The sequence below is a fragment of the Scomber japonicus genome, chromosome 3 (assembly GCF_027409825.1).
Source record: "Scomber japonicus isolate fScoJap1 chromosome 3, fScoJap1.pri, whole genome shotgun sequence".
Taxonomy (NCBI): Eukaryota; Metazoa; Chordata; class Actinopteri; order Scombriformes; family Scombridae; genus Scomber; species Scomber japonicus.
Genome location: NC_070580.1, coordinates 24,879,532 through 24,907,464, shown reverse-complemented (window position 1 = coordinate 24,907,464; position 27,933 = coordinate 24,879,532). Strand labels below are relative to the sequence as shown.

Sequence of the window (27,933 nt, the reverse complement as noted above, 5' to 3'; positions counted from 1 at the left end):
TCTTGGCAAGAAAACAACTAAGTATATCTCCCAAAATGTCTCAACTATTCCTTCATGGAGAGGTCAACAACTTTTTGAACGGTAGTGATTTTTGGCTTTATAGCTTGTCCAGAAGGTGAGAAGAACCCGTTCACAGTAAAAGGTAACCTCGATAATAATAATAATAATAATAATAAATACCAAATGGAAAGATGCCAAAATGTTTAAAACATCATATCTTATGTTACAATAACATTACAGGTTTAAAATAACTTTTAAACAACAATATCATAAAATATTCAGCTGAAGAACAGATTTACAAAATATTTTTTTCAATAGTTAATCTCTTCCTTTTTTTCTCTCTCTCTCTTCACGGCTAATTATTGTAAGGCGGGACATTTTGTTTTAATCCAGCAGCATGACCTGCAGTTCCCCTGACCTGATATGTTACAAGAAATAAAACATTTAACATGGATTTCACTGTAAAAACATCCTATCTGGCATGTTAGGATTAATCTAGAGACTCATTTTTAATTTGTTTAAAGAAGAAGGAAAAGAAGCAGGAGAAGACAGATGTTTGGGTAGCATGCTGATGTTGGGATGTTACATTAGAATAACGCAGCTAATGTACAACCTTGAAGCAAGAAGTCGAGTCAGACACGAAAAAGAAGAGTCAAAGAGGGCGACTAAAGGCTTCTTACAGAGGATTAGAAGTACCATAAAATCCACTGAGCCATCTAAGTGATGTAAAGGCAGCTTCACACTGCCTACGATCCAGACACATCACCTTAGATTTGAATCAAACATGCCTCCCTTTAGCCTCTACCACAATACAAAAGAAACATCTAATACAGATAAAAGACATCATGTAATCATATTGGGAGAATGTGGATCGAGATGACCTGGAATGTGTCCTTAGGCAGTAATCAATTTATTCAAAATTTAACGAAAGTGAGGAAGTATTTTTTTTTCCCTTTAATAAATGAAGAGGGAGTCCATGAACATTTTTGTAAATCCCTTCTGACTCCTCTTTCACACAATAATGAGCCCTGTCTTCAGGTGACGCCCGGTCACTGAGGTGAACGTGTCAGAGCAGCACAGTGTCGTGACAGAGACCGGATACCTCCTCACTTTAGGGACGTGTGACACCCTATGTGAAACTCGCTGGGAGCGTTCAGGCGTCAGGTTGCAGAACACAATGTGACTTATGTAAATCCTCCAGAAAAGTAGGACAACGTTGTAAATAAACATAAAAATAAAACCCTTAAAGTGCCTCCTGTTAGCTTTTACAGGCGAACCACTGCTAGTCAAACTGTAGCATTTATTAGTGTGTGTGGGTGTGTGGGTGTGTGTGTGTGTGTGAAAGTGTATGAGTGTGTATGTGAGAGAGAGTAGTGCTGCCGTCTCCTTTTTGAAACAGTCATTTCCCTCTGTTGCCGTCGTTTCCCATTGTGTATGTGCATATGTTTGTGTGTATGTGTATGTGGATGCATGTGTGTGTAGACGAGCCCATCAATGACCAGGATACTGAGGTGGAGAGTAAGGTGGAGGGGCTGAAAATAAAATAGAAAGAAATTAAAGTCAGCTCTCCAGTATATTTAAAAGGATAACAATCAATATCTATGAAACCACAAAAGAAGCCTGCGAAGGATATTTTTAAAGTTAGTTATGGGCTTATAGTTTATTGGCCATCATATATTTCCAAATACTGATGATTGGAAAATTTTGGAAAAGCTGAACACAAGTTTGATTTGAAGTTCAAGTGTAAAGACTACTACAAATAATGACTGAATAACAGATGTTTTAAATAAAAAAACAAATGTAACACAAATGTTAAACTTACAAAACCTCAATACAAGTCAACCACTGTTTATCTATAGCTTCCATTTTAACTCATTAGATGTTCTATAGTAAGGTGAAGAAGAAATATTATCATAAATTATAACTGCATCAATAAAAGTTAGTTGAAAAGTTGTACTGGGACAAGTTTCTGTTACAAGCAACCTTGGGGTGGCGACAATTTCCATCTCAAATATAATATATGTGCATTTGTCTTATCCAAGTCAAAGTAACTTAATAGCACAATGCAAGGTGTGTATACTGTCATATATGTCAAGAGATGTAAACTACCACAGACAATGTGACCCTGATGTAAATATCTTCTTTAAAAAATATCATAACGGCTTGTTTTCCCTCCTGACGACTGGAAAGAAGTAAAGGAGCATCTGCTGCTGATTTAGCAGGATCCTGAACAGCTTCTTCCTACAAGCTTTAAGGCTAGTAAACAGACACACACACGCACACACACACCTATTAAAGACTTACTCTTCTTGCACTGAGTGGAGCTAGTTGTAAACAATATCTCCTTTCTTTCCGAGTATGCAAATGACAATAAATAACTCTTAAATGTTGAATCTTAATAAAGAATGACTATTGACGTGAGGGTGGTGTACGTTTCAAAGTCATATGCAGCCTGTTCCTATGTTATAGTGTGTTACCTGGGGTCGTGGAATGCTGAAATGTGTGGTCTGCACTTTGCAGTATCTACCGTATAATAAATGGATTTCTGATCCAAAGGATGATATATCATGAACAGATCCACTTAGTTAAGTAGTTACTAACTGGCCGTGTGAGTGAAGTGAGAGATTTCCAAAAACATATGTCATTAACAAAATATGTTTCTCAAACACAATTTACCAACATAATTTAGACTTAATTTCATGGCAAGAAATCTTTACAACACTCTTTGACCTTACCCTGACTGTATGCAGGATCCATCAGGTGTGGATGATACGGTCCAGGCTGCATCATTGGGTACTGCGGAGGCATACCTGGATACTGCGGCGCCATTGGATAACCTGGATGTGGATACTCAGAGGGTCCTAGTGGCTTTCCATAAGCGTCATACATGGGCTCCACTGGGTAGCTGGCCATGGGGATCTGCTGGGCTGAGGGTCAGAAAAAGAACCAGAAGTGTTGTGAAGAGAAACTGTAATCGTATGTTTATGTGGACAAAACTTGAGGAAACAGGTAAAGGTTTTACCCTCATAAGGTGTCCTGCCCCTCTGCTGCCTTCTCTGGTAGAGGTAACAACAGGAGCACATGAAGCAACAGACCATGGTCGCAATGATGGCGACAAACAGGAGAACGGAGGAGGCGATGCCGGCTAAAGTCGTTGGGCTGAGAGGAGAGAGCAAAGAGAGGAGAGGATTTAAGTTACAAAGCTTTCCTGTTCTTACTTTGATCAGCCGGCCTCATGTTGTCACCTCTCCACATCTCCCTAATTGTGACTCACTTTAGAGAAGATTAAAGTAGAGATGGCTGTGATGTGAAGCGAGGAGACGCTATTGATTCACTCGTGTTGTTTAAGCACAGACTGACCCTGAAATCACACCTGAATCCAGCATCATGCAGCACACGCAGCATCTCTCCCTCCCTCTACCACACTCAAACATCTCATAGTCTCAGCAAAGCGTCAAAGCCTCTCGGTTTCATCTCAGCCTCTGCCGCCCACTGATCTGATCTCCCATCGGGCTCAATAAGCAGCAAGTTGTCTGCTCGTTACTGTACAGTGATGGATGATTTCCAGTGTGGCTGCTGCTGTGGAGGAGATCTGCCATGTTGCAGCCTCTCAGGTATAAGCTTACCTCTTGCAGCATTATTCCCTCACAGGGGACTCGCTGGTGTTAATCACCACTGAGCACACAAATAGTTGATGTGATAGAACAACTAATGAGACACCGTGGGGACCAAAGCAGAGTCATGTGGGAGCGTCTTGACTTTTACCATAAAATGTGTTAGATTGCACAACGATGGTGGAAAACATTTTCTTAATCGGTTTAAAAAAACGCCCAGAAAATGTTGCAGCTACTATATTTACATCACCTTGTACATGACGTTATCTCCAAAATCCAAATACCATCATGAGATTAAACTGTTTCATGTTTACAAAGACAATATTATCACTGCTAACATTAACAAGTCACTTTGAACCACCACTCTTATTTATAGTATTTATATAAGGTGTGTGTTGTACCTTACTGTATCTTTTTTATGCTTTTTCATGTTGCTCATAGTGTAAAAAGTATTAGTTTTTTTAAGGTTACTTATATTCTATATCTGTACTCTTTTTCTACTGTGACATTGAAGTTTCCCCATATAGGATAAATACATTTTTGTTTACATGATAAACTATTTGGATTTTTGGATTTTGGACACAATAAAACAAAATCCTCATAGTTCATCATAATAAATACAACTTTTAGTCAAGTAAATCTTATATATTTTTTTCCTGCTAAACTTGGATTGCATTTGTCACACTATGTGAAAATAATCCCAACTCAACTCCCACTTTTTTGAGGGCTTTCATCTGCAAATGGAGCGAGCTCGCAGCTATACAAGTTCCAGTTATAACAAGTGATGTGATGACGCAGGAGCCCGGCTCCACTCACTGATGAAGACCATGAGATGCAGTTGAAAATTTCAATAAAGCTATGAAGCCTTGAGAGTTCAGATTATTTTGTCAATTATATATTGCTGTTTTAGAAGGATCAATCACTTCAGACACATTCCATATAATCTGAAACATATATTATCTAATTAACAGTGTATGTTTTGCAATATATTTGGAATTTAATGTTTCTATATTTCACAGTATTTCCTTATTTCTGGGATCATTTGCCTCAAACATTTTTTCCCCAATCCAAACTACCAGTAATAGTTTTGCCTATAAAACATGAGAAAATAGGAGGGAAATGACACAGCCTGAGCTCAAAGTGACCTCTTCAAACCGACCTTTTGCCCAAAACGTCGACAACCTAAAACCTATGCCTAAAACAGATTTAATTTACAACTGAACAAGAGAAAAGCATCAAATCCTCGCACTGGAGAAGCTGACACATGAGAACATTTTTGTTTGATAATTGACTTTAACGATTCATTGATTATCATTGTTGCAGATTAATTTTCTGTTAATCGACATATCCATTATTTCCCTGATTATTTCAGTTCCAGTAAAATGCAAAAAAAAAAAAAAAAAGTCCCTACAGCACATCAAATAAGCATTTTAATTAGGCATGTCGGGAAGTATCGGTATCTGGTTTTTATAAACGATTTTTTGTTTAGGCTTCAGCATTTCCAAGCCTGCATGAACGCAGGCCCGTATACTGGCACGGGCTTGATGATGTATAACAACAACAACACGCTAGACTCGTGGGTTGCTAACTGTGGCTAAAAAGTTCATAGCATCCAAATGTGTTAATTCTACAATAGGAGATATGTTATGTTGTTACCAGTAACAGTAACAGTTTTGGTATAAAAAGCCTGCATATATCGGTATCGGGTGATATCGGTATCGGAAATTAAGAGTTGGACAATATCGGATATCGGCAGAAAAGCCAATATCGAGCATCCCTACTTTAAATACATTATTTTAAGAAACAAAGTAGTATAATGAGTGTAGAATATATCATGTATGTTTAGATTTATGTTCACGGGTGTGTATGGACCAAATATCTTTTATACAGACATCAGAGTATTGGTCTGCTTCATGGATATCAAAGATAAACGATCCTGCAGTGATAGCCTTGAATTATGAATTATGAAACACTGACTCCTGGTGTCAAGTAAATAAATAAATAAATAAATAACTAAGTCATTAAATTACAAAAATAAACCCCAACAAACCCTGCTGCTGCCCCCACCTGAACTGGAAGAGCATGCAGCGTTTCTGCTCCCGCTCTGTGATCATCTTGAAGGCGTCCAGGCAGCAGTAGCGCCGGTGGCAGTTCCCGCAGCAGAACGTGATGAGAGGGCAGTCGAAGCCGTTGTGCCAGGTGCCGTTTTTATCCACGTACCACAAACAGTCCTCATTCCCGCTGACTGCAAAGAGCAAAAAAAACAAAGTGTGAGGCGGGGATGACGCGATGATGATCAGAGAGGGCGTTGAGAAGAAAGGAAGCGGAGAAAGTGAGAGAGATGGAATGAAGGAAAGCAGCACGTTGGGGTTCTTCTGCGTCAACTCTTACAGACATGCTGTTGTTTTATGTTTCATCACATATTTCCACAGCAAGACATTTTTGGACTGTTCACATACTGTTAGCTACTTTGTTCAGTCTTGGAGACAAAAACAAATATTTAATTTGAACATGTATTGACTCTTTCTTTCTTCACGTCTTTCTTATTGCAGGTCAAACACAGTTGTGATGTATTATTCAGTGACTCCCTGAGGCAGAAGGTTGAAAACTGATGAGGGCTCAAGAAAGATATCCCAAGAATTTAGAGGACTAATCTGAAATAGAAAAACAGTGTAACCAATATATTTTTAATTATTATGAGTTAAAATGTCAATTCTTTTTTCCATTAATTGACTGTTTGGTCTGTTAAACATCAGGCAGTAGAAAAAAAAGTTCCTACAGCACGAGGTGACATCAACTAATTTCTAAAAACCCAAAAATTCTATTTAGGGACAAAGAAAAGGCATCAAATGATCTCATGTGAAGACCTGGAAGCATCAAATGTTTAACACTTGTGCTTAAAGACTGACCTCAACAACCCAATTCATTATGATCAAAATAGTTTCATATTAATCTTCTGATGGCTGCAGCTTTGAGTCATTTGAATATTCTTTGTCACAGTAAACTAACATCTAATCATCACATGAACACGTGGACTCTTTTTAAAAAGCCACACAAAAAAAAAGTGGAGTAATAAAACTCAAAACTGGAGACTGAGAAGGATATGCCGTTTAAAAAAAAAAAAAAAAAAGTATAAACACATATAAACCCCTAAATTTAAGTGTAGAGAATCTGTATAATTCTGTTACCCACAATGTTGGATTTTAGAGCCACCAAATTACAGCCTGGTCACACCACCTTTTACATTAAATATGGGTTTTTCCCCTCAGAGTATCTTGAACTATACAATCTGAGTGAATACTGTGTGTAAATAAAACATAATTAAAGTTAGAAAGCTGCTTTTTCTTTGTTTAGCTCCATTAAAGGACGTCTGCAGGACAGCGTTTAGCCAGGATCTTTTTAGACTTGGCTCCTAACCCTCTTAAGACTCATTTTGGATGATGACCTTTGAGGTTTGCTGGGACCCACGATACTCGCCCTGCACATAACATATTATTATTTACTGTTATTATTTCTAAGTTAAGATGTTTACACTGCTGCATACAACAGTCAGGTGTCCATATGAACCTGAACACTGAAAGAGGGTTTATCCTCACTGTAATTATTCTTCCTATGTTCAAACTGGTTATTAAAGGATCTACTTCAAATGTGCTTTCATTGTAAGTGATGGAAGCCAAAATCCACAATGTGTTCACACAGTCATTGTGTGCAAAAAATGTATTTAAAGGTTCATCTGAAGCTTATATGAGACTTCAGCAGTCTGAGTTAGTCACAACATGTGCATATATGACACATTTACAGTCTTTTTAGCATCAAATTCCCTCTTTGTGTTTCACCTAGTGTTAGCTGTAGAGCTGCAGAGGAAGGATAGTAACAAAAAAGAGAGACTGTAACATTGAAAGATATCTACTTGATTTGACTCATTTGGACGTCTGAAGTTTCTTATTAGCTTCTGATAAACTTTAAAATACATTTATGCACAGGAGGGGGACTGTGGGTTTTGGTCCTCCATCACTTATATATCAAATGCATTATAAAGGGATCTGCTAATGGTCAGTATGAACAGGATAATGACATGACTGACTGTTGCTTTAAGACTGTGAACATCTCCTTTAAAACTAGTTTGTCCCAAAGCTTTAACTTATTAAATAACAATTGAATAAATGCACTGGGACAACAACTACAATGGAAACTGAGATGATATAATGTTGAACTTCATATTTTATCAATGTTGCTATGATGATTTCTGCAAACTTAGTGCTAAAATATCAACAATAAAGACGTTATTATCACATAAATGACAGTATAAAGGCTTGAATTACATGAGCTGGTGCTGCTTAACTATTGCATGTAAGCAACTCATTTATTTTCCTATTTAAACAACAATTTAAAAAAAACAAATATTTTAAAGAAGCCGGTCAGACCGGCTTACAGAGATAACGGCCAGAGTGACCGGTGCTTTTAGTTAGAGGCCTGAAATAAACATCGAGGTTAAAGAGAGATCACGCGGGTAAACAGCCTGAAAGCAGCGTGAGGTCATGCTGCTTCTGCGATGAGATGCAGGGAGATGCGGGGACTGCTATTGCACATCAATAATGTTTGTGCAATTAAAAAAGGAGGGCTACTGTTATCTAGCGGCGCGGCCTGGATGCAGAGCCATAATCTTACCCGGAGATGAGCAGAGGACGACAGCGAGCAGCCACAAAGCCGAGGCGATAACAGACATGTTGCCTGTCGCAGACTTCATCACAAATATGAAAGCCGGGGACAGTGAGACAGAGCGGCCGTGCACGGTCAATACTGTGACTAACGCTGGCCGTCACACATTATCCTGTGCTCGGGAGACGGGACGGGACCGACGCTCCGTTATTTATCCGTAGAAATGACACATCGAGCCTGTGACGCCGTTCACCCGGGACGAGCAGGGTGATGCGTTCATGTACCGCCTCCAACATCAGAATTAACAAATGGGTTCACAATGGGGTTTTTTTAAAGTCTGTCTTGAAGTAACAGTCAAGAGCCCAAATTAACATTTAAATAGTTTTTTTTTCTTGCTGTAGTCATTGATCCATGTTCATACTGACTATGTTTTTATGATTTTTGTTAACAATTCTTACTGTTAAATGTTTGTTTTTATGTAAAGCACATTGAGTTGCCCCTGAGTATGAAATGCACTATAAAAATAAAGCTTCGCCTTGCCTTGTCCTACATTCCTACATCACAGGCATGGCCATTCCCTAATGTACATAACGTGTTGTTGTTTTTCATCTATGAAAATGTATTGTTAAACTGAGGGAACATAGGGCTGAGGGAACAAAAGGCTGTGGGAACATAGGGTTGTGGGAACATAGGGCTGAGGGAACAAAAGGCTATGGGAACATAGGGCTGAGGGAACATGGCTGTGGGAACATAGGGCTGAGGGAACAAAAGGCTATGGGAACATAGGGCTGAGGGAACATAAGGCTTAGGGAACATGGCTGTGGGAACATAGGGCTGAGGAAACAAATGGCTGTGGGAACATAGGGCTGTGGGAACATAGACATGCTTCCAAAGCTTCAGTCGTCCAAATGAGTTGCTTACATGCAATAGTTCAGCAGCACCAGCTCCTGTAATTCAAGCCTTTATACTGTCATGTATGTGATAATAGTATCGGTTTTGTTGATATTTTAGCACTAAGTTTGCAGAAATCATCATAGCAACATTGGCAATATATAAAGTTAAAAATTATCTCACATCTCAGTTTCCATTGTAGTTGTTGTCCCAGTGCATTTATTCAATCATTATCTAACAAGTTAAAAGATAACTCTGAGACAAAGTAGTTTCAGAGGACACGTTCACAATCTTAAAGCAACAGTCCTGTTTATACTGACCATTAGCTGATCCCTTCATAATGCATTTCATATATACGTGGAGGACCAAAATCCACAGTCCTCCTCCTGTGCATAAATGTATTTTAAAGTTTATCTGAAGCCAATAAGAAACTTCAGACGTCCAAATGAGTCAAATCAAGTAGACATCTTTCAATGTTACAGTATTTTTAGTGCCAACATCCCTCTTTTTTGTTACTATCCTTCCTCTGCAGCTCTACAGCTAACACTAGAGGAAACACAACGAGAGAATTTGATTCTAAAAAGACTGTAAATGTGTCAGATATCCACATGATATGACTAACTCTGAAGCTAACTGAAGCTTCACATAAGCTTCAGATGGACCTTTAAATTAATTTTTTCACAAAATGACTGCATGAAGACTGGGGATTTTGGTCTCCATCACTTACATTGCAAACACATTTGAAGGGTACCTTTTAATAGTCAGGAGGAATGATTACAGCGAGGAAAACCTCATTCACTGTTCATATGGACACCTGACTGTTGTTTTATGACAGACTTGAAAATTGTGAATCTATCCTTTAACCTATATTGGTAACCTCCATACTGACCAAGATGCTGGTGTGAGGAACCGGTGCAGTCAATGTTTCGAGATTTGCTGTGTATGTAATGTTTTCACTCTGCTAACAACATGCAGGCAATAAAACAGCACATATCCAGGGCTGCAATTAACAATTATTTTCATTATCAATTAATCTGACCATCATTTTGTCAGTAAAATGGAAGAAAATAGTAACAAACAAATAAAAGCCTGTCATAATATCTCAAGAGCCCGAGGTGACATCTTCAAATATCCAATCAACAAACAGGCATTAAAAAAAAAAAAACTGTAATCAGGCACAATCAATAAGATGCTCTAATTTTGCAAATGTAACGAATTGTACATTTTTAAACTTAAGTAATAGTAAATTTACGAGGAGCCCTGAATGCACCATGAGACCCATTGCAGGTCAACACATCCCCTCCGTCCCCCACCTCCCCCTGCCCTACTGGAGGGAGCAGAATTCGGCATAGTCTGGATTTTACCATGCACATGATAATGAACTACTCTTCATAATGTCACACGGTGAGAAGGAAGTGTTAAACATGGCCTGCGATGGTGGTAAATGTACTGTAAAGAAAAACAAAATATTTTAAAAGTCCACTAGTAGTAGGAGATAAAAACACTTTCGTATTGTACATGCTTTGGTTTGAATGTTAAAATATATACATACAAACACTTGGAGGTCATTTTAAAGCTACGTGAGGCTGCAGCAAAAGTCAGTCCATCTTTGTTTTAATGATTAATGATGGATGCAAAGAAAAGCTGCTCACAGCTCCCCCTGGTGGAGGATCTGTAGGCTGCTATACATGTGAGGCGTTAGAAGAGTTTTCAGAGGGTATCCACCTATGGTATCCACTTAAAAAAAAGGTAAATGAATGGCTAAAAAGAGTGCACGCATAAATAAACAAAAACTACCTCAGGGCCATACAAACAGATACTTTCAGCCTAATTAGACCTCTCCTGAGGACTCTGAAGTCTTTATTACAGCCTTTCTCACTGCAGACATTTTGACTTTTAAACCATGATAGCGTAATAGTGAGGTAACATCATCAGTTTTATTATTTACACCTGTGCTTTTCTCTGTTCTCTGTGGAGAAGATTCATTCTTAATTGTTTCATGCTTCCATTGCAGTGCCAGTATAAACAGGAGGGATGATTACAGTGAGGAAAACCTCTCAGTGTTCATATGGAGACCTGACTGTTGTTTTAAGACCCACTTTAACATAAAACCTATTCTATAAGCTCCACACACATTATAAAGGCTAATAATTAACAATGTAGGGTCTATGGTGAGGCTCCACATGTAATTATAAATAATTGTTCCCATATTTAACCAGGTCAAAACGAGGACTAAATGTTCGATTTGGACTTGCCTGTTGTGAGACGAGACATATTTGAACCCTACTTCCTCAACTTGAAACCTAAAAGCAAAACATCAGTTCTCTCTGCCTCCAGCGCATGTCACAATTTATGTGTCTGTTTACTGTATTTGTTTAGGTTGTATTCAGTGTCAAGTGTGTTTAATTTAAATCAAATTTACTCACGAAACATCTAAAGATAAGTATAAAATTGTGCATAACCATCAAGTAAAAACATAAAGTCATCCATTTTTTACCCAATGCTGATTTATGATATGTAGCAATGTGTAAATTATTGACATTGAATGCTTGAATGTTGTAACTTTTTCCACATAGAAATAAATATGCAGCACAATAAGAAGTTAGTTTGAGGCGTGATTAGAAATTATCTTAACACAAATCTTTCAGGTTTTAAATTTCATACTGAATTTTGTTTCTTGATCAGAGATTTTAGAAAAAAAAGGAATCAGGAAGCCGATCTGGAAATGTTGTCCATTCGGAAGGTTTATTTAGAAATCTTTTCATCCCAAATTTCAAATGGGTACAAGGAAATGACAAGGCTGTGAATTACCATGGCAACAGTGTGAATTCCCAAATACCCACCGTAACTGACACATGACAGCTGGTCTATGACAGTGGTTCCCAACCTTTTTGGCCTGTGACCCCTTAAAATGAAGCAGTTTCTTACCTGGGACACCTTGTCACACGTAGTGTTGTCTACCAGTTAAGTTTTGATACAGCACTTAATCGTTTTGTCCAAAAAATGTCAAAATAGTGAAAAACATCCGTTAAAAGATATCCACAGTCCAAGGTTACATCTACAAATGTCTGGTTTTGTCTCACCAACAGTCTAAAACCCAAATATATTCAATTATCAAAATATTTGTTAAATGATGTTCTGCTGATCAGCTAGCCAGCTAACCTTGCAGCTCTGGTCTGATTTTGTGTGTCCAAAATATTTTTTCCCCCCTCCTTATCGTATCCTGTTCTACCATACAGCGACCCATTGTGGGGGTGCCGACCCCCAGGTTGGAAACCACTGAGAGCTTTTCATTTCCTGTCAGAAACAGTTTTCTGGAATATAAGGCCGCCAATGTTTCTCTCCTTCTCCAAAGATCAGGAAGTTCTTTTTTTTTTTTTGTTTTAAACAACTTTCCTTCAAATCAATGTAAAGTCTTCAGGAAGTGTTTTCCATGTTGCATTTCACTCCGTTTATACAGAAACACAAAAATAACGGGCTAAGTTACAAATAGGACATGGCAAAATAGTCCGTTCATATGTCATGATTCACCTGGCCCACCGCGAAGCCTCGACCTCTTTGTTCAATCCTCTCGTCCAGTCTGAAGTCACTCCTAAATGTCAGAGGAGGCTGAGGAGACACACCAACCCCCAAAACTGACCTGACCCCCTTCAAGAGCAGACCCGTGCAGTCTCTCACCTCTTCATTCTCCTCACTTTCACATCTGCAAAGTCCTTCATCCCATCACAAGTAGGGAGAAACAGGGGAATTATGGGTAAGTGCATGTGACTCTTCCCATCCCATCCCCTTCCTCTGCTAGGCCCATCAGCCCATACTCAAGTTTCTTTCTGTTCTTTTTTTTTTTTGCTATGTTGTTAAATTCATCATGAGAGCATAAGTGATGGGGTAATAGAAGAGGGTTTTGAGGGGGGGCGTTGTAGATGGCAGAAGATGTCGAGCAGCAGAGGGTGGGGCTAGAGGCCTATAGACTGTAACGTTTGTCTCTCAGCGTTGTTGAGGTGGCCTGAGAACATGCTGTAACATGGCTGCTGGGCGAACTGCGTCAGGAAGTCTGTCAGATAAGCCTGGGGAAAGACACATGAGACAAAGAAGAGGTCAACTATGATCCTATCAGTGTGATAAAGTGAGACTCAGCTGATGCTTGCTGGGAAATATACGTCAACAAAGGGAGAGCAGTGGAACAACTAGCCCGGAGCGAGGACAAATTCAGATTTACTAAACTGGGTAAAGAACGAGGGAAGCTCTACTTGGATCTGATAGTGATGTGATTCCCAACTGTGTTTTTACTCTTTTAGAGCACTGACGTTAAAATGTAAAATATCATTCCTCAATAACATGTTTGATAACCAGATTTGAGGGAACTTTACGAAACAAATGTGTGCATACAACATTGTCAGCCAATATATCAGTATCAGAATTTTGTTGCTCCCTAATATTGGTATTGGCATCAGCTCCTAAAATCCAGTATTGGTAGGGCCCTAGTGAAGACACTGATCAAGATGCACAGGTAAGAAACCACTGTCCACAAAAGAGGGGATATGACCATGACTTAAATACAAGTCCTAGAAAATAATGTTGCTCATCAGCAGTTTAAAGTTAAAAATTGTGTGATCGTTAAAAGCCTCTTTAACACAATAATAAACATATTTAAGCTCAGTCTAACATCAATTAGTGATCTTACTTGTGCCTCTATTTTCCTCCAAAACACAAATATGTGGATACACATTTACATTTTTTAGCAAATCATCATTTTTAGTTTTCTAATTTGCTGACCTATATATTTTTTAATATACCAATGGCAGAAAAAAGGCTTTATTAGTTGACCATCAGAATAAACACATATCCCGCTCACTGCAAACACTAATGTTGTTATTAAAATAGGAACATTAGCAGCTCACATACAGAATACTCCTTTTTAACTAATGATTTTATTTGAGATAAGTTGTGAAATCAACAGTTTAGCGTCTGTACCTGAAGATCAATCAGATATATGGGATCTTTCAAGGCATCTGGATCGTCCTCCTCATCATCCTCATAATAATCATCATCTGTAAAAAAACAAAACACATTTGATATTCTGAAACTTCTTTTGATTAACAGAAACACGGTTATAAACAAAGCCACTACACCAGTGTGAGCATGGAGAGCTATATATTTAAAGAAAGTGGAAAAGAGGCTAGAATACAGGAATAGCAGAGGTGCTGACGAATACCGTATTTGTTGGAGGCGATGATATCAGAAAGCAGCTGCCCTGCGAGTCCTTCATCCTCATCATCATCATCATCCTCCCTGTCTTCCTCCTCCTGCTCCTCCCACATACCACTGGAGTCTGAGACAAACAGCAGATGGTGATTAAAATGTCTGACACACTTTTCTGCAGTTTGCAATTTTGTGAAAAATGACACCAAATCTGCCCCCATCAAGATTCCAGACAAATTCACTGAGACTATTTATTAGCTAATCATGCATTTAATGATCTAAGAATGACTTGGTGATGTGACGGATGGAGTGTGCAGCCACAGTGAAGCTTTGCATTTCAAGTGTATATTTACATATTTACACCATAAAGTAAAAGTAATGTCTAGTGCAAGTTGATTTAAACTAGTCCAAAAGTTCACCTTGGCTCCAGTCTGCTGCATTGGCCCTGCTGGCGTTTGCCTCCACCACTGTTGATAGCTCATTGATGATCAATTTAAAGATCTTCACTAGCAAAGGAATGTTGGTCCATCGCTCTGGATCTGTGGAGGAGAAATAAACAGTAAAACAAAAACTGTGTTATCAGCAATATACTGAAGCACTGTCCTTTGGTACATGTAATATCACAGTATCAATGAAGTATTATAGTTGTATATTAAAGTGTAAACTTTCATAACACAGAACAATATGCTACAAAAAAATATTAAAGTGGAGTTTGTTCAGCGTCTTACTCTTTGCAGATTTAGAGCGTGTTCGGATGCCCTCTTCAGGACTGTAGATCTCTTCTCCCTTCACCACAATGTCCTGCAGACGTTTGTCATCAGCGTTGAGGCTGTGCTGCAGCAGCTTACAGAGAGCCACTGTGCTGCAGGGGATAAAACACAAAGACGACAAAAGTTTCAGAAATATAGTGAGCACAACTTTGTTTTAGAGCTGTACTAGAAGCCTGAACTGTCAATGAATTAGGTGTAATTAATACAAAGCCCCTAAAGCCAAATATCATCTGATTGTAGAGCAATAGTAGCAGCAGTTTGTTCACATTATGTTTCCATGCACAAAATGTATGCAGGTAATAAAATAATATTGATCAGAGCGATCACAAACTGTAATCAGTGGATGTGAGCAACACTAGAGTTTGTGGGATGAATAACTAAAATTGTATTGAAAAAGTTGTCTAACCTGACTTTACCCTCGTACTGTCCGTAGAAGAGGTGCTGCCTGCTCATCCACTCTGTCATGACAAACTCCAGGGCAGGTTTCCCCGTTGGGCCGGGCAGACTGCACAGGAACTCCAGCAGAGGCTCCAACTGGGAGTGAACCAGGTGGGCAAACACCATGATAAGAGACTGCAGAGAGAGGGAGAGAGAATTAGAGGAAAGGTGATAAACAGTGAGGTGTTGACAGATAACAGCATCTATTGGAACGGACTCAGCAACAAATAAAGACCTAGCTGCGGGACATAAATTACTTTGCATCTTTCCTTCCTTTCTTACCTGCATGACACTCAGAGTCTCAGCTTGTTGCATCTTGCTCAGAATGGCTCGGAGGATCTGGTCCAGCTGTTCCCCGAGCTCGGTTCCAGCCCGAGAGATCAGAGTGGACACCAACCTGCCCACGAAGGCAGCCGTGAACTCGGAGGTCCTGGGGTCCAGCAGCTGGTTCACCACCTGCATGACATACCAGAGGCCGCTGTTCCCCTGCTCGTCCCTCCACTGGGCGATCTGTTCGAGTGCTACGGAGACGTACGCCCGCAGACACTCGCCGCCATTCTGGAGGGAGGACAAAAAAAAGAGAGAGAGGGTGAGAGGAGGGTTAGTGAATCACAGATGTCAGACTTCCCTCATGCGTTTTTCAGTAAATCACATGAAATCACATGCATGTTGTTGCTCATTTTCTTATCATTCTTCATATATTCTATTTAAACTAGTCTTTATAAAGAGAATACATGTGCTTATGTCTGGATGAAATGCACACTAAGTTGGGTTTACCTGCATTATAGTGTTGTCGTCCGTGCGCAACGTGCACTGTGCTACCACAGGGAAAGCCTGGCACACCAGCATCTCTGTAAGAGGCGGCTTGGTGTTGCGTACGACTGTGGTCAGGATGTCTATGGACGTCTGTGGAGCAGAGAGAGAGGAAGAAAGAAGGTGAGAGGTCATTCTTTTGTGAGTCTGAGGAAACAACCTCTGATTTCATTACCATGTAGAAGCAATGATTTGGGCTTGGTCCTGAAATATTTGATCAAATAAGAAAAATATCCAGAAAAATAAAGTTTTAGGAGAAAAATGTCTGTTAATGCAAATGTTTTGAAGGAAAAAGACATTCAAAAACCTGTTATACTTGAAAAGAAGTTTACAGAGAGGTGTTGTCCAATCATATCTGAAGGTAAAATAGTTTATAGTTGTTCTTGTTTCTCATTGAGAGATCAGATGTGATAATTGTTTAAATACAGAACAATGGCACACAGTCTCTCCTTACAGAGAGAACATACAGAAATTATTTGGACACATGAAGCTCTAATTCTGATGTCAGAAAGGTGCGGAGGATGGGGTGTTTCTATGGCTATTCAAGCATCTGACAGGCACTTCCGATGGTGTATACTGGTACCTCAAACATTTTTCTATCCAAGAGCAGGAAACTTCAGTGGAATCTGAATATTTGTTTGTGATATACTTCATAATGGGGAAACTTGGGGGTTAAGGGGAAGGTTTAGACTGATGGTGGCACAAGACAAACAGTCAGAGGCCCCAAAATCAAAATAAATCCATTTGGGATTAATATTTCAATTACCAAATATCATGCCAATCTGGACAACCATTAACTGGTTATGGACTGAAAAAAGACCCCATCATGATTATGCAACCAGCTTCTTCTGAACATTTTTCTACATCTTTGTATCATTTACTACTTACAGCACAGAGTCCAGAGGGAATCTTGTCGGGGGGAGCCTGCATGATGCTGACCAGTGTGGGGATGAGGCGCATCTGCATGGGGCCTTGGCAGCCTTCGATCTGTGCCAATTCCTTAAAGATATCCTGAGCCAGGGACGCCACCACGGGGTCTGAGGAGAAGAGAGGAGACAGAGCCTGAGAAAAGATAAGAGACTAACTTCTGTTTGTTCAGGACAAAAAAAATCAGGACAAAACTGAGGTCATTGTTTTTGGCAATAAAGAGAAGAGGATTGCTGTCAGTAAACATCTCGAGTCACTCTCTCTAAAAACTAGGGACCAAGTCCGAAACCTTGGCGTGCTGATTGACTCAGATCTGACTTTCAGTAGTCACATCAAATCAATCATCAAAACAGCCTTCTATCAGCTTAAGAACATATCCAGAGTGAAGGGTTTTATGTCTCAAACAGACCAGGAGAAGTTGATTCATGCTTTCATCTCAAGTAGACTCGACTACTGTAACGGTCTTCTGACTGGACTCCCACAAAAAAGCATTAAACAGCTGCAGCTCATTCAGAACGCTGCAGCTCGAGTTTTGACCGGAACAAAGAGATCAGAGCACATTACTCCAGTTCTAAAGTCTTTACACTGGCTCCCAGTCAGCTATAGAATAGATTTTAAAGTTCTGCTACTGGTCTTCAAATCACTGAATGGTTTAGGTCCTGAATACATGAATGACATGTTAGTAGAATATAAACCCAGTAGAGCTCTGAGATCTACTGACTCAGGTCAGATAGTTGAGCCCAGAGTTCAAACTAAACATGGTGAAGCAGCTTTTAGCTGTTATGCTGCACACAACTGGAACAAACTACCAGCAGAACTGAAATCAGCCCCAACAGTGAACACTTTTAAATCCAGGTTAAAAACATTTCTCTTCTCCTGTGCTTATGATTGAGCTCTTTTAAAGCACTTTACATTTTAATCTTTCATTTGCACTCTATGTCCTTTTAATGATTTTAAAGCTAATTTATTATTTTATGCTGCAATCATTTTATTTATGTCTTTCTATTTTTCTGTACTTTGTTTTTATTATGGGGGTGGGGTGGAGGTTAATTTTATGTTTTAAGTTTCTCAAATGACATGTTTTTCTGTTTTATGTAAAGCACATTGAATTGCCATTGTGTATGAAATGCGCTATATAAATAAAACTGCCTTGCCTTGCCTTGCCTTGTTTTCTCTGGGGAAGCATCACACCAAAAAAGCACTGCACTTTGCTAAGAGAAATGCAGCACAATACCAGTTCTTCCCTTACTTAGTCTAGCTTATCTATGCACAAGTGGAAAAATGAGGCCATATAAAGGCCACATTGACTGTAGCTAAATAAAGCAGCAGGTTTTAGTTTTTAGAGAGGATGGGAGGAGAGGAGACAGAGCAGTACCATTGTTATATTTAAGGAAAATAGCGATGGTGAGGGGGCAGATCTTGTTCTCTGCGCTGGTGGTGAAGGCCGGGTCGACGGTGCACACGATGCACAGCGTCTCCATGACGAGGGTGAGCACCTCGGAGCTGAACTGGGCGGCCAGTTGGACCAGTCCCTCCAGGATGCTGGGGAGGAAGGGCTGCAGGACATGGGTGCTCTCTGACAGCTTCAGCTGATCACAGTATCTGGAGAACGACATATTGACAGCAGATGTCAATGATCATAATTTGCTCAACATTTTTATATATTTATGTTCATTTATCAACCTTTTCTAACTCTTAAAATACTTATTGTAACTTGAATGAAATCAAATAATTATAATATTTGCCTAAAAACCATATGTAGTAGTGTTTATCCTTACATTAAATAATGATCAGCCTGTCCAATAACAAATGTTCCTCAGTGTGCCTGAGCCTGTTCTGATAAAGCTGTTCATGCTTGCTGTGTGAGATCACTAAAACAACACAAGGGTTGTGTGTCTGGGTGTTGGTTGGGATAAAAAACTGTTTGAAAACACATCTTGCTCACCCCCAGATAGCCCTGACTGCTGAGATGCGGACCGAAGGTGGCTGGCTGTCATGGAGGCCACTGACTGTGGCCTGCAGGAACTGCTGGATTAATTCAGGAGACATGGCTGCTGTGAAGCGACTGGCCGCCCACAAAGCCCGACCGAGGAGGAACGGAGAAGCCGCTGGTCAACGGAAAAGAGGAATAAGACGAGAAGAAGAAAAATAAGATGGAGAAATAATTGATTTGTTTTTTATTGGTTATTTTTGTAGCAATGTGCTGTTTTGACAGAATTTACAAGAAAAAATATTACAATAATGTAGAAATGCATACGTTTATTTAATAACATTGAAAAGGTGTTTAATAGACAACAAAAAGAAGAAACAAAAACCACAGAAGACTAACATTTTGTCAGGGTGTTTAGAAACCATTCATCCTAAACTTATCAAAGTCAGTTTGTTTGTCAGAGATCTTTCTACTGTTGTGTCTATCTTGAGGGAATATTTCATGAAGCTTGTAGTTCAGGCCATCTGAAGTCATCAGTATCATAAACTTCCCTTAACCCTGTGAGGGTCAGTTTAGGACTCACCTGCCAGGTTGAGGTCAGCCAGGATAACACTGGCCAGGAAACCGTGCATGTCAAACTGGATGCGACCGTTCTTCACGTTCTCTGTGATGATGGTTTTGACTGAGCCAAGGGCCAACATACAGGCCTCATGGACCTTCCACCTGGAAAAAAAACATACGAGACATTGAGGATTTGTCTCACCTGCATAATGCGTGTACTGTCACAGACACAAAGAAACCAGAAAAGAAGAAGCTAAAAATCACAAAATCAGAAGAACAGAAACAGGAACATAGTCATTTAGAGATAGAAGACAGCGTAAGTCTCTCCTCACCAGTGCTCATTGTTACTGTTCTTGGCCTGTTCTGCCTCCTGGAGGTGTCTGGTCGCTGCTGCTGCCAGCGCTGCTGCGCTCTCATTCTGAAACTCTGTGGCAACAGCCTGCAAGCACGAGTCAAAGTCAAATCATTATACTCACTCTCAGGCTGGACTATAGAGTATTCTTATAAAATCACTGCAAACTTATGAAGGCAGGACTTTTCTGACTCCTGCTCTACATGTAGGCTACGCTGCTCAGCCCTCTCATGTTTAAACTCTGCATACAGACACGCACACTGTTCATAGTAAACAACCCTTAAGAAGGAGTAGAGCAACTTAGCAGATGACATTGGAGTCTGCGTAGGCTGTGTGTAGGAGAGGAAAGAGGAGAGCATGACAGCATGTTTCTCCAGGACTACATGTAGAAAAAAATCCCCTAGCAGGCATGAATGTCCTCCTATCCTCTACTATCTGTACATAGCAACACAAAACTCAACTACTGTCAAATTCTTCTGGCTCTTCCATTATGAATTCACTGAATGGTATGAGGCAAAATTGTATTCCTTATAAGACAAAAATAGTGTCCTTCTGAACAGTTTAGAAAGCACTGGGTTTAAGAAATGTCAACTTTGAGAGAGACTACATTTCAGGCTAAAGATGAATTTCTGTGTAGAAAAAACACCATTATATAATTACACAAGACCAGTATAGATTGATTTAAGAAGATGAAGAAGGGGTGAGATGTAGTAAAGGAGTTTGGGCTAATTTGGGCTTTTAAGAGTCTTATATGTATGTTACATATTCATGTAGAATTATTATGAATTTGTATGTTTTTCTCTCACCAGCAGCAGGTCCTGAGCAGAGATCCTAACAGAGTAGGAGAAGGTATCATCATCCTCATCTTCTACAAACTGCTGAGGGTTTGCTGTCCATACTTTGATCTGAACAGACAACAAGGCAAAACAATCAGGCCTGATTACTTCACAACCAGCTACTTCTACCACACGTGTTGGAGTCCTTCCTCACCTGGTCCTCTGTGATCTGCATGTACAGGATGATGTAGTAGATGAGCTCGGGCAGAGCCTTCTTCACTGTGCTCTTGAACTTGTTGTTCTCCAGCAGCGTGTGGACAAACTCGAAGATGCTGAACACCAGGTTCTCAAAACCCAGAACTTCACCTGCAAATCAAAAAACACAATAAAAACATAAAATGAGAGGGTGCTTTTACAGTGAATTCATAACATGGTCATTGCTGCCAGTCCCGTGTTATATGTGGCAATGAGAGCAGATGCTCACCATCTGAGTCTACTGGATCATCCACTTCCTCTGTGTCATTGACCTCTGTTCTTACATAAGTGAACATGTGGTTAAGGAACAGTTTCAGTCTCCTTAGCTTCAGGTTTTCCTCTCAATTTGGAAAAGGAGAATTTACTGTAGGTGTCCATCACAGCCCACTGCAATGTTTTCTTTCTGAAAAAATGCTGAGCAAGCAGGTAACTACCACAAAGCAGAACGAGACGCTGCAGTGAGGTGGATTTTGGGTTTAGAGAAGCAGTTTTTTTTTAACAAAAAAACAACACAAGCTCAGACCACAAGGAACTCAAAACTAAGTTAACTATGGTTAAGTACTGCTTTTTTAGCCCAAATGGATACAGCAAAGCTTTGGTACTTGTGGACATCAGTGACTGTAACAGCAAGACAGTAGCTAGTACACAGCTGGTTTTATAAAAGGATATAAAGCAGCACTTTCAGTCAGCGTATTCCACACAATGGGTAAGATCTGCTGCATGGACGACACCATGGGTTTGGGGAAGTTCTTTACCAGCGCTGTCACTGCCTGAGAGAGGAGAAGAAGAAGAAAGACATTTAAAGCCTCAGTTGTAGCTGTTATACATCTCATGACTTCTGCTTCACACTGCCATGTTTCACAATCACACTTCAGCTCAAATATACAGCATGCGCAGATTTTACAACTTCATATTTTGTGTATTTATTTTTTAACATTTTCACTACACCAACATTTTTTCCAAACTTTTGTAAAGATGTCTGTCATTGATATTTTGACACATTTGACAGTCCCATTAAACACCGACTCCATGCCTCTCACCTTGAGGACCTCCATCTTCAGACCGCTGTCAGACGAGGGTCCATCAGGCATCTGCAGAGCCTGCACGAACGCTTCTGTAAACTGCTGCACCACAGGGAAGATCAACGCTTTGGCTGCACCCTACACACACACACGTGTACAGAGGAACAGTTACAATTTTAAAAAAAACACAGTATATCAACAAGTTACACATTCACATCACTTCCTTTCTGCAAAAAAATAACATAACTGTGATAATGGAGTAACTAGAGCAGCACAACACTTATTAATTTTAATCAAAAGTCAAATGTAGCTGTGACTGTCTCACCTTTTCAAGCTCCTCAATAGCACAAATGAGGTTGGCACAGGTGGTGAATATCTCCACTGCTCTGGATCGGGTGCGAATACTGTACACCTGCAGAGATGAACATTAAAATGAACTGCAGGTCTCACTGTTATTTTGACAAAATGTATGCATCTGGACAAAAAATAAATCCTAAAAGACACTGCTTTAATTAACACTTCAGTTATCCATTAACTTTTCACAAGGTCTCTTCACAATGAATGCCTATCATCTTTTCTTTCCTATACTGTTAAAGAAGAGTCATTGCAGCACCTCGGCCATGGTAAAGATCTTGTACATCTCAGGTAAGATGACTGGAGCCACCAGCGGCATCTGTGTGTCTGTCACCTCCCGAGTAAACTCTGAAAACACATAAAAAGATTGTTGCATTTATCTACAAAAATACACATTTGTTGCTCAAATTATGATTTTACAGGTGGATTCAAGTGTTCTTCAAAATGAAACAGAGAAACAGGACATCCTGTATGTTCAGTGTACAAGTGCATTTTAATGTCTTACCTTTTTTTATTTCATTTTAATGTTTTTCTTATATGTGTAGCACTGAGTTACAACCACTGTATGAAAGGTGCTTTATAAATACATACAAATAACTCGACTCTATGTAAAATACAACATGGTGGTGACAGATACTAAGGAAGCCCACTTATTATTCTCCACTGAAACTGTTCTGATACCTTAAACTAATGATTTAGTAGATACTAAGCACTGATTTGATGCCAGCTGTCTTTTTACATTTCAAGTTATTTGAGACGTGAAGGCAACATGAGCCTGTAACTACACATGCATTCATTTTAGATTTAATGTGCTAGAAATATTTTTAAGATAACATCGTTACAATTATATCAGAAGCGTGACTAACAATGGTGTTCATTTATTAGAAACACAAGTTTATAAATTAAAAATACAAATTACTATGAGCTGAATGTAGATTTATAGTGATATAAACATGTTGATGCTTTTATGCAGCATCATACATTTAATGGTTGAACTAGAGTTTCATTTCAGGTTCCTGACAGAGTGAAATGGAGGTAACTTGAATATTTCATTTTACTGGCATTGGATGATATTAGCAAGGAATGTTAATAATGAAAACTGCTGCTCCACTTGTGAAAAATAAACAGAAAACTGCATTCTCCTGAACTAGCGTCTCCACTGCATCCTAAAAAAAATCTCTCTCTCTAAATCTAGGTCACGTTTTCTCAGGTTTTAACAGCATGTTTTAGACTAGCTGTCGTAGTCTGGGAATTTCCCCTGCATTGATTCAGGGTGGCTCAACAGCATGGTATGCAGTCTATGTGGTACTGGTGCCTTTTTTTTGTGTGAAAATCAATGTGCGTGTTAGTCTGATTGTGTGTTGACTGAATGGAGTGGCAGTACCTGACTAACACAAGGAACACATAAATTCATGTTGTGGCGGGAAACAATGCTGGCCTACAACCAAGTCCCGCCTGTGATTTATGAATGGAGTCTGGCTGGAAGCGCTAAAACTACCGCCAAACATTCAATACACATGCACTGAAGTCTAAATTAAGAAGAGTGGAGAGTCATGAAAAAAGAAAACACAGAACATTACATGGTTGTTGCAGCTGGCTTGTCTACAGCGCTGTATTGCAATATATTGTGACAGCTTCAGTTTTAGAAAACGTACATGAAGAGCGTCAGTGTGTGTTCATGTGTATATCATTACACACCTGTGAGGACCCTCATGGCCCCGTGCACAGCGTTGACATTTCCGCTGACCAGCATCTCCATCAGCAGGGTGAAGAGCTGTGGCCAGGCCTCAGGCCAATCCCAGTGAGCGATGGCCGACACAGCGTACGCAACACTGGAACGGACTTTGCTGATCGCCTCCCGCAGACCACCGGGCAGCAGCTCCCTAATAGCAGCTTTAGCCTGGAGGGGGGAGAGCAGGATTTTAGCTTCAATCCTTTTGGAGGTCAGGGTGAGGAAAGATAGCAAAAAAAATAAATAAAAGCATGTAAGGTGAAGATTGGTTTACCTGATCTGTGGTTTCAGGAGGCCTAAATTTCTCTGACTGGGAACACCAGTGAGTCTCCACATACTGCTTCAATATGACTGATGCTAACTGCAAACACACAAGAAAGAAGCCTTTAATTAAAGTAGCACAACAGTAATGCATGCTGTTAAAATCATGTACAACACATCAGCAAATCAAGATCAAAAATGTCAGGAAAGCAGTCTGCTCTGGTTTTGTCCTCCACTCACCTGACGGATGGCGAGCGCTCCCTGAGGGTCAACTGTGAGTTCTGCCAAGTGGACACCAAACTCTACAACATGGGCAAATTAGGAAGGAGGACAAAAATAAATGAATTGAGAAAAAAAGAATCCAGCTTATAGTACACAGTGTAAGCTCAGTGCACGGCTTACTGCAATCAAATACACAAGGGAATTATATCAAGTAAAGGGAGAAGGGTAGGAATAATAAAACTTTGTATTTCCATAACACTGAATCATACAGTGTGGATGTAATGACTATTAGACTGATCGAAAGGCTGCAAATGCTGACTAGAATCCACTATTTTATGTTTCAAATATGTATTTCAGGTTTAAAAGTTAAGTTATATTGCCAGAGGTTTAGATCATTTGTTTTAACTTTTGACATTTAAGAGTCTTTCCCTGTTATTAAAACATGGAAACTTGCGTCTTTATTTTAAAATATGAAATGGCAGGACATTCCCAGTCGAACTCATGGGAACACAAGATAACTGATGATGACAAGGATCGACTGTACGATGCCAAATGAGAAAACACGAGTAAGCCTTATTATAACAAGCAGAGTTTTGTGGAGGATGTGGTCCAACAAACAAACAAACATGTGACTGTTTCTTAGCTGAAGCTTAACATGACAAATGTGCAGGTATGTTTGCTGAAAGGTTCCTGCACCATAAAAAGTGACAAACAACATCATAAAAACGTTGCAATAACTCAGAGCCTGCTGGTCTGAACCTGGCCTGACAGGCATGCAGAGTGCGAGAGATAAACAGAGTTCAGAATCAGCATCAACCTCAGCTCTCTCTGACTGGGTTTTACTAAGAGTGACATCAGGCGCCAGAAGACAATGTTAGTGCTGACAATCCTACAGAGCGGCTGCCTAAGAGAGGGGCCAGCGGAAAGGGTCGGCCTCGCTGCGACACTGCAGCACAGCCGCCAGACAGTGCGCACAATCAGCCTTTGACCAGCGGCACGAGGATTGCAGGACAGACAATGGAAATGAGAATAAGCTACAGCCACTACGTACTGTATCCATCCATCCATCCATTCATCTATCCATCCGTCCGTCCATCCATCCTTCCAGGAAACAAAATTAGCACCACACACCAGTCGAATGCTGGTAAAATATGATCTGCTTCACTCATCAGCCAAAAAAACACCAATGGTTATCTAATGAGTGGCTGATCAAATCTGAATATTCACTAACCATATGGCCGATGGACAAAAAGTAAATTTTTCACCCTGCATCTATCCCGTTTAATTTGTTTTATTGTCAAATAAATGACAGTAGTTTGATATTACATAAAATATATTGCAAAGTTCAACATCCAAGGTCCCTACAAATCCATCATCATGATTTTGAAATCTTTAATGACAAATGTTAATGCCAGTTACAACGGAAAATCAACTAATTCAGCCACTTCTGCACAGCAACAGAATAGCAATGGATTTTTTGAGTGTGTAACTGGTTTAATTTCTCTTTTTCTGTCATAAATGTGCAAAGAAAAACGCACAATTTAAGACTTTAAGCAAAATGCATCAGGTAAAGTCACACTGGTTTCAGCTGGATGCCAGACCATTTCAGGCCTCCTTTGACATGATTTCAGACACTTAACTAGACACCTTCATAACACTTTCAATAACTATACACATGAGAAACAAGGTGCAACTGTGCTGACATTATGTTACAGTTGGATTCTGAATGTAGGCCATGCATCATTTCCAACTCTGTCAACACAGCTTGGACTGGAGGAGAGAGGGAAGAGCACATCATATACCTAACACACATTTATTATGTTATATGTTTATATATGTTAGATTAGGCGGGACCCTCGGGAGAAGCCCCCCTCCCCCCTTCAGAAGACATCTTCGCGGGAAAATGTGTCAAATTAGGCGATAATAGGTTGCCATAGGGACCGTGTGACAAATGAATAAGAGCCAGCTTTGGGAGTGTAATAAGTTCATTTGGAAACGAAATTGACAGATATTGTAGTTTTTAAGATGTTTAGACGGTAATTACTTACCAGGACGACAGCTGTCATACCCCCCTACCGCCCCCCCCCGTTACCAAGTGACGTTATTAGATTTTGCTGTTGCTATAGTGACAATAATTAGCTCACCGCTTCTCCCCCCCGTGCATTAACTGAGAATATAACAACTATAACATCATTTTACAAGAACTTGACATGTTTTTATTACTTTGGGGAGGTGGGAGGGGGGTTGAAGAGTAGACCCTGTTGCTGTGCAGTTGAGGCCGGGGTCCGCACCCTCCACATGTGCTTTAACATGAACTCACTAGCTAATCGTTACACTAGTTTCATGTTAGCTGGGAATTGTTCCGTCATGTAGAAGCAGAGGGGAGGATAGCACGTTTTCATGAGATTTATTAAGCTTAAAATGAGTCATCTCTAACTTGTTGACAGCATGGCCTAATGTTAGCTACTGGGAGCAGAGACAGTCCCCCACCTGGCTAACGCGTTCTGACTGTTAGCTACTCCTCAACCTTTAGTTAGCCAACACAGTCAAAGTTAGCAACTATGAAAGCAGCCCGCATGGTTTCTCTCTCTCTATCTTTCTCTGCCTCTCTCTCTCTCTGCTGAGGACCCCACACTGTGACTGAGTGAGGGGCATCCCAGAGTAGCTAGCCGATAACTACTGGCTCTACCACTCACCCTCTGTCACTTCCAGCACTTTGATCTGCTCCTCCGCGGCGGCACGCACTTCTTGAACTGGGGACAGGATGGCCGTCAGCGTCTCGATCAGAGCCTCTTTTAGTCCCTGCTGGACCGGACCGGCGGCCGAACCGGACCGAGTACTACCCGCCACACTCATGTCTTGCTGTGTTTTCACCGGCAGCCCGCTATGGAGTCAGTCCACCACCAGCAGCAGCAGCAACCCGGGGAGGAGCAGAGCGCCACGGCCAGCACACAAGCGAAGCGCGCCAATGCATGGAAACGTGGAGGCGGGGTTTAGCAGGAGGAAACAGAGGAAGCACACATTTTTTTGTGTGCATGTGTTTGTGTGTGTGTCTTTGTTTTTAAACTCTGGCTCCCTCCAGTGGATCGGGGGAAACACTTGTTTTAAAAGGATAGCTTCTTAAAGTCTCCTTAAATGAACATTGACACACATGTTT

General features: G+C 40.2%; 2 protein-coding genes across 2 annotated transcripts; both read right to left on the bottom strand.

Moving 5' to 3' along the window:
* Nucleotides 1-73: 73 nt before the first annotated feature.
* shisa4 (shisa family member 4) lies at nt 74-8,476 on the bottom strand. The gene is made up of 5 exons (XM_053316237.1): nt 8,283-8,476; nt 5,682-5,859; nt 3,023-3,159; nt 2,736-2,927; nt 74-1,532 (listed from the first exon to the last, which is right to left on the bottom strand). Exons 1-5 carry the CDS (start codon nt 8,359-8,361, stop codon nt 1,492-1,494), a joined length of 627 nt encoding a protein of 208 aa, XP_053172212.1. The 5' UTR covers nt 8,362-8,476; the 3' UTR covers nt 74-1,491.
* Nucleotides 8,477-11,884: 3,408 nt separating this feature from the next.
* Nucleotides 11,885-27,713, bottom strand: ipo9 (importin 9). Its single transcript, XM_053316304.1, has 24 exons — nt 27,473-27,713; nt 24,795-24,856; nt 24,568-24,654; nt 24,260-24,461; nt 22,821-22,909; nt 22,533-22,619; nt 22,226-22,345; nt 21,855-21,955; nt 21,415-21,473; nt 21,145-21,296; nt 20,961-21,059; nt 20,135-20,241; nt 19,825-19,964; nt 19,257-19,419; nt 18,687-18,913; nt 17,273-17,421; nt 16,349-16,477; nt 15,854-16,129; nt 15,540-15,706; nt 15,092-15,225; nt 14,783-14,902; nt 14,377-14,493; nt 14,136-14,212; nt 11,885-13,228 (listed from the first exon to the last, which is right to left on the bottom strand). Exons 1-24 carry the CDS (start codon nt 27,630-27,632, stop codon nt 13,118-13,120), a joined length of 3,135 nt encoding a protein of 1,044 aa, XP_053172279.1. The 5' UTR covers nt 27,633-27,713; the 3' UTR covers nt 11,885-13,117.
* Between the last annotated feature and the right edge of the window lie 220 nt (nt 27,714-27,933).

Coding starts and splice junctions, on each gene's coding strand:
- ipo9 (XM_053316304.1), bottom strand. CDS start 27,632: ATGAGTGTGGCGGGTAGTACTCGGTCCGGTTCGGCCGCCGGTCCGGTC. Junction 17,422..18,686: donor TTTCCTTAAATATAACAATG/GTACTGCTCTGT, acceptor TCTTCTCCTCAG/ACCCCGTGGTGGCGTCCCTG. Junction 14,903..15,091: donor ACGCTCTAAATCTGCAAAGA/GTAAGACGCTGA, acceptor TCTCCTCCACAG/ATCCAGAGCGATGGACCAAC.
- shisa4 (XM_053316237.1), bottom strand. CDS start 8,361: ATGAAGTCTGCGACAGGCAACATGTCTGTTATCGCCTCGGCTTTGTGG. Junction 3,160..5,681: donor TGCATGCTCTTCCAGTTCAG/GTGGGGGCAGCA, acceptor CTCTCCTCTCAG/CCCAACGACTTTAGCCGGCA. Junction 2,928..3,022: donor GGGCAGGACACCTTATGAGG/GTAAAACCTTTA, acceptor TCTGACCCTCAG/CCCAGCAGATCCCCATGGCC.